This window comes from Chelonia mydas, chromosome 17, assembly GCF_015237465.2.
Source record: "Chelonia mydas isolate rCheMyd1 chromosome 17, rCheMyd1.pri.v2, whole genome shotgun sequence".
Lineage (NCBI taxonomy): Eukaryota > Metazoa > Chordata > Testudines > Cheloniidae > Chelonia > Chelonia mydas.
The window spans coordinates 23,553,754-23,560,471 of NC_051257.2; the positions used below are offsets into that span (position 1 = coordinate 23,553,754).

The 6,718-nt window shown below is 61.3% G+C and overlaps 1 protein-coding gene across 2 annotated transcripts; it reads right to left on the reverse strand.

Moving 5' to 3' along the window:
* Positions 1-528: 528 nt before the first annotated feature.
* On the reverse strand, positions 529-5,580 carry ABHD11 (abhydrolase domain containing 11). 2 transcript variants are annotated; one of them, XM_037880715.2, is made up of 6 exons: positions 5,333-5,580; positions 3,978-4,113; positions 3,709-3,882; positions 2,448-2,618; positions 1,945-2,126; positions 529-1,726 (listed from the first exon to the last, which is right to left on the reverse strand). In XM_037880715.2, exons 1-6 carry the CDS (start codon positions 5,461-5,463, stop codon positions 1,588-1,590), a joined length of 933 nt encoding a protein of 310 aa, XP_037736643.1. In that variant the 5' UTR covers positions 5,464-5,580; the 3' UTR covers positions 529-1,587. The 2 variants fall into 2 exon arrangements, with proteins under 2 accessions (XP_037736643.1, XP_037736644.1); XM_037880716.2 differs by lacking the exons at positions 3,978-4,113; positions 5,333-5,580 and adding an exon at positions 4,560-4,676.
* Between the last annotated feature and the right edge of the window lie 1,138 nt (positions 5,581-6,718).

Below are 6,718 nucleotides of genomic sequence, written 5' to 3' on the forward strand. Positions count from 1 at the left end.
GGTTGGATGGGGAAGAGGTTCAGGAGCAGGGGGGCGGTCAGGAGACAGGGAGCAGTGGGGTTGGATGGGGGGTGGGGTCCCGGGAGTGGGTGGGTTGGATAGGGGGTGGGGTCCTGGGGTGGCAGTTAGGGATGGGAGTCCCGGGAGAAGGCAGTCAGGAGACAAGGGTGGGGGGGTTGGGGGTTCCGGGGGCCTGTCAGGGGCCAGGGGTGTGGATAGGGGTTGGGACAGTCAGGGGACAGGGAAGTTGGATATGGGGTGGGGTCCGGGGGGGGGGGGATGGTTGGGGAGGGGGGTCCCGGGAGGGGGCGGTCAGGGGACAAGGAGCAGGGGGTGGTTGGATGGGTCAGGAAAGGGGCAGTCAAGGGGTGGGAAGTGGGAGGGGGCGTATAAGGGGCAGGGGCCAGGCTGTTTGCAGAGGCACAGCTTTCCCTACCCAGCCCTCCATACCGTTCCGCAACCCCGATATGTCCCTCGCGCCAAAAAGTTTGCCCACCCCTGTCCTAATCCCTAATGATCAGAGACCAGTTAAGCCTCAAAGCAGGAGGATTTAATTTCCCTTCCCAAACTCTTCTTTTAACATTAATTGTTGAGTCTGGAAGTTTTTGTTATCCAGCTAAATGGCCAGTCCCTATTTGAGTCTTGATAAGCACGTGGCCTCAATGATGTCCCATGGAAGTGAGTTCCACAGTCTTATGTGTTGGGTGAAAAGGTATTTCCTTTGATCCGATCTGAGTTTCCTGACTTTTAATTTCATTGATGTCCCCTGATTCTTGTGTTGTGAGGCAAAGAGACACTCCGGACTCTCATTCTGCTAAAGCTGAGAGAACATGATGCCCAATTCACTGCTGCCCCACTCCCCTTGTCTTGCCTCTGGGAGAAGGCCTGTAGGTTTAGATGCCTCTGTGCTGATTTGGCTTTATTTTAAATACTGTACAGAGTCCCAGGAAGTTATACACAAAGGCAGTGCAAAAGTAGGCAGAGCTCTGGTTCCAGCCTCTGGTGGAGGATGGGAACCTCCAGCAAGGTTGGGGTTGCACGCTGGAATCTGGACAGATTGGACTCTGATCCCCCACCCTAGAGCTCAGAGTCCCTGAGAAACGGACCAGTGAAGGGTCTGTGTGTGCTTGGAGGCAGCTGGGGAAGGGGGCTGGGAATGGGAATAACCTCAAGACCCCAAAGAAAGGATTCAAATAAGAGGGAAGAACAGGGCCAGGGAGCCCCTGGGCCACTGCCCCAACACATTGCGGATGCAAACAGACGGGCATGATAGCCTGTGGGGAGCCTCAACTCCAGATCTGCCCTGGCCCGCTGAAACAAGCACTGAGGCCAAATCATCTCCAGCTGCATGGGGTGAAGAGAGATCCTAGCCCTGGCAGCGCAGCCCTGCCTCACTCTCCGCTCTAGCCTGCCACACAGATGGATGGGTCAGGTGCCGAGCCTTCCATCCCAGTGGCCCTGCTTGTGGACAGGGGCCACACCTCAGAACTGATCTGTCCCCAAAAGGATCCCCATGTCCTTCGTGTGGTGATCCAGGAGTAGGCAGCCCTGGGAATCACGCTGTCTCGGCCTGCACAGGAAGGAGCTCTATGGCAGCAGCAGAAAGTTGCAGATGGCAGTGATGAACTCTTGGGATTTATCTGCATGGACCCAGTGGCCAGCACCTGGGATATACTGGATCTCTGCCTCGGGAAAGAGCCGCTCGATCTCTGGGTAGTCCTCGGAGCTGCAGGGGGAAAGAACGTATTGGAGAGCTGGGGCATGGGGCTCATGCTGGGATCCCCCCGCAACACGGTCAGCCCAGGGCTCACGCTGGGATCCTGCCATACACACGCCTATCCATCTCAGGGAGTCCAGGGCTCACTCCACCCCTCAGTACCTGTGGCAACAGAGTGAGAGGGAAGAAGCTGTGGGTCTCAGGGCCACAAGAGTCTCAGGACTCACCTGACATAGGGGGAGTCAGATCCTGCTAGGAAGAGTGTGGGTCCTGGGTAAGGTGCGTGGAACATAGGGAAGCCCATGATATTGGCCATATGGTGGGAAATAGCCTCCAGGTTCACCCGCCACACGTAACGGCCCTCGGCCTCCACCAGGTTGGTGAGCAGGAACTGTCTTACCGCCGACACCTGCAGCAAGGGTAAAGCATGTCCATTTGTCACAGCGCATACACACATGCCAGTCAGGGACGCCACAGGACGCTCCATCACACACCCGCACTAGCAGACCTGTCACGCCAGGTGTCGTGTCTGCTCCAGCACCTCCTTCCTACCACAACAGATGTGCTGGCCACGGTGCCAACTCCCAGTGCGGGCCCTGTTGAGGTTCAAACAGGCATTAGGGCCAGGACTAAGGGCATGGGGATGGAAAAGCACCGGCTGGGGCTGGCGACTCTGGGGCAGCATGCTCCCACTCTGGGAGAGGGGAGGGCTCCTTGTGGGCTACCTTACCTGGACGGCTGGACGTAGCTGATCCTCCGCCAGCCGGCGTGCTGTGGAGCGGGGGATTCCACTCGGGATGCTCACTTTCCTCATGGCAGAGATGTAGGCCAGGAAATCTGTCACAGCCACACTCTCTGTGGGACTAATGTCTACAGACACCAGGCGCTCCACGAGATCTGGCTGGGGACAAAAACGAGTGTAGGGATCTCACTCCAGCAGGAACCCTGCTCAGGGCCACAAGGATCCCAAGGAATGGTCAGATACAGATGCATCCCCAAGAAAGGCTAGCTCTGGGGAGGAGCTCCTATCCAAGGGCCTTCCAGTCCAACCTGCCTGTCATTCCCCAGCGAAGATCCCAGAACACACAATAGAGCGGACAGCAAAGGCAAAACACGGCGTTCATATCCAGTTTATGTTTCCATGGCACCCTGCCAAGTGAATGCTCCCAAGCCCTTTATAGACTGTACAGCAGGGAGCTGTCAGCTAGCCCTGAAATGCAGCCACCTCTGGGGTGGAACATGACACAATAACTCTGACTGTGAGAACATAGATTAACTCCCCGGATGAAATGGCAGGGAGTCACAGGAGACAGAACCCAGCAACCTGACTTATGACAGTGGGTGTTGGAAAATGTGAGGGAATCTTTAAGCGCACAGGCAATGAATTCCTCATTGGAGAGAGAGCATCTGTAGGTGCACAGCAGCCCTAGGACTATGCTGGGAGGTTGCTTCTATGAACAGAAAGAGAGAAGAGCCCCTGGTACCAAACTGCCATTCCATTTCCTGCAGTACTGTGTGCTACCTGGGGTCTGCCATGAGAAGTGGTCAGACGGATCCCACTCAGGTTAGGTGTGAGAAGATCCTAGCTCCCCCTGAATGGATCCCTCCTTAAGGCAAGATCCATTAGCTTCATGCGAGCAGCACTCTGGAGCAGTCATACAGAGGGAGCCTGTCTCAGTGAGCTGTGCTGACTGTGGGCTGAGTGCACAGGCCAGGCCACTGTGCCAGGGGCCCAGAGAAAGGAACAAACCCCTCCACCTTGCCTTCATTCAGCCTTGCCAAGACAGAACAGGCTGGGCTCTTATTCTTCACAGAAGAACAACTATGACACCACCCAGAGTGCCCTCCTGCACCCCCAGGGAAGGGGGTTTGTGCTCCTCGACAGGCCCTGTGGGGGAGAAACCCATGTGGTGGGGGAAAGGCAAACAGCAGCAATTGCCCCAAACCCTGCATCCCACTGGTTGTTCCCTGGCAGCCACACATGCACGTACCTGCTGCAGTGCCAGTGTCATGGCGGTTTTGCCGCCCATGCTGTGGCCAACCAAGACGCACTTGGGGAGGCGCAGCTGGCGCAGGAGGCGCTGCACATCCAGGCTCATGGCCTCGTAGCTCATGGTGGGGCTGTGCGGGCTCTCGCCGTGGTTCCGCGCATCCACTGTCAGCACCTGGCAGGGAAGAGAAGCCACTGCAAGCTGGGCAGGGCAGGACCAGCACTCGGGCCCTTGGCTGCCCCCGGCCCTGCCCTGACCCTCACGCTCACCTTGCGGCCACTCCGCTGCACTAGGGCCCGAGCGATGGCACGGAAGTTGCCCTTGCTACCCAGCAGGCCATGCAGGAAGACGAGTGGGGGCTGCGGTGCAGGCCCATCAAACACCACGTAGGAGAGGGGTAGTGGCCTGCAAAACATGGGCACTAAGCTGGGCTGGGAGCAGGACACTGCTGGGCTGAACACAGGACAGAGGCCAGAAGCAGGACACGGGCTGGGCAGGCTGGACCAGGGACATAGGATTACCATATGTCCGGGTTTTCCCAGACACGACCTCTTTTTTGGTAGTCTGCCCTCAGTCTAGGCGGATTTTTCAAAGAAGAAGAAATATCTGAGATTTTTCCTTATGGAGCGGTTGCAGCTCAGAAAGAGTCATCTCCATGCCCCAACTGGTCCCTCCTCTGCACCGCAGCTGACAGGTCCTGCCTGCCCCGGCCCGGCCAGCCAGGTAATCGGAGCTACCAAGTGCCTCTCCACAGGGATGCCTGCCTGCCCCTCCACGACCTCAGACCCTGGCTGGGAGGGTGACAGAGACAGGCCCTGGCTCCCCACCCAGCAGAGAAGAAAAAGACTCACAGGGAGGTGCTCACTGACAGGCTGGTGCCGCATCCCTGCCACCGTGACAGGCAGCACCACACTGTCCCGCACCTCAAGTGTGAGGCCACAGGTCCCCCCTCCAGCACCCCTTGAAATACCCCCTCAGCACATACCCCAGGTCCCCCCTCCAGCACCGCCTGAAATACCCCCCCGGCACCCCCCCAGCACCCCCTGAAATACCCACTCGGCACCCCCCCAGGTCCCCCCTCCAGCACCCCCTGAAATACCCCCTCAGCACATACCCCAGGTCCCCCCTCCAGCACCCCCTGAAATACCCCCTCAGCACATACCCCAGGTCCCCCCTCCAGCACCCCCTGAAATATCCCCTCGGCACCCCCCCCGGTCCCCCTCCAGCACCGCCTGAAATACCCCCCCGGCACCCCCTGAAATACCCCCTCGGCACCCCCCCCGGTCCCCCCTCCAGCACCCCCTGAAATACCCCCTCGGCACCCCCCCCGGTCCCCCCTCCAGCACCCCCTGAAATACCCCCTCCAGCACCCCCTGAAATACCCCCTCCAGCACCCCCCCGGTCCCCCCTCCAGCACCCCCCTGAAATACCCCCTCGGCACCCCCCCGGTCCCCCCTCCAGCACCCCCTGAAATACCCCCTCGGCAGCCGCCCCGGCAGTTACTCCCCGGCCCCAGGGCCCTCTGTTTGGGAACTTGACGTGTCGGAGTCCCGGGCAGGCCTGGCGGGCGCTGGGCGGTCCGGGGGGGGGGGGGGATGCATTGTGGGCGGGGCGGACCGCTTACGTCACCGAAGTGCGCCCGGGCGCGCTGGCGCCGGGGGAGGCGGCCGCGGCGCGGTCGGGCACCCAGGGCCCTGCCGGCAGCTGCGGGGCCCGGAGGAAGCAGAGCCGGTGGCGGCCGAGCCAGCGGAGCATCCTGGGGCGAGGCGGCGCGCGGCGGTCACCAAGGTGACCGGCCGCGTGACGCCGCCGCACGTAGGGGCGAGCCGGCGGGACTCACGGGGGGCGGGCCTTCCCCGGGCCCCGCCCCCCACGCTGAGGCCCCAGCCGCCGGCAGCCAGAGAGTCGCCCCGCCCCTCGCGGGAGGGGTCATGACCTCGGCGGCCGCGCGCCGGCCCCAGCGGGGTGGGGACGAGACGGGCCCTCAGGGAGCGTTGCGAGTGCGCGCTCCCGGCCGGTATCGGTCACGTGAGGCGGGTGTGCGCGGGGCGTGGCCGCACTGGGCTCCCTTTGTTCTCCTGAGAGCGGCGCCCGCGGGTTCGGGCAGCGCCCCCCCCCCCCGTGGGGCCGGGGGTCGGGACCCGGACCCGGGCAGGGCGTCCCTGCCCCATCCCTGCAGGGGCCAGCACTGTCTCATGTTTCTCTGTGCGTTACTGGGCAGCACTCCCCAAGCTGTCCTGCCTCTGCCCTGTTCCCCTCCATGTGCAGGGGGAACAGCCACCCCACACCAGCCCGTCTCCTGGGGCTGCCCTGCCCAGGTGTCCTCCTCGCCCTCCCTGCCTTGGGGAAGGGATGCCCTGCCCTGATCAGGAGCCCCCTTCTCCAGCCCTGCTGTGACAGGTGGTTGCCCCAGCCAGGGGCTCTCCTCCCCATCTCCTGCATCGCCCTGGGGAGCTGGCAGCTTGCGAATGGCATGGGGCTTTGGATTTGTGTGAAATGGTTGCCGCTGGTGGTCACGGAGCGTGCCTGAGCCTGCCTGGGGTGCTGTGCCACCTCTTCTGCCCACCATCCTAGCTGGTGTGGGCCTGGCCCTCTGAGGGGGCTGGGGCCTGCGTTAATCATCTCCTAGGGTTTGATGGTGAGAGCAGAGAGTGAGAAACCAGCTAAACAGGTGGAGTCTGGCAGGGTTTATGGGCTATCAAGCCATAAAACCACCTGGGACAAGGCCTCAGACCCTTCTGATAAGCCAGGCCATGTGAGGGAACTGGGCTGGGCTGGCTGTGCGTGTGTGACCACCTGGGCACTCAGTGTGCTCAGCGCCATTCCAGACTAGCTCTGTGACCTTTGCCCAGGTACCCAGCGCATAGCTGTGGCTCTTGGCTCAGGGAATTTCCAGGGTGGGCAGTGCAGGAAGAAGTTGTCTAATTCTGAGGAGGGATTTGATCTGTGGATTTCTAGTGTTGCATGGTATTGGACTTAGGCAGGCCTCTCCTCCGGTATTAAACGGGGC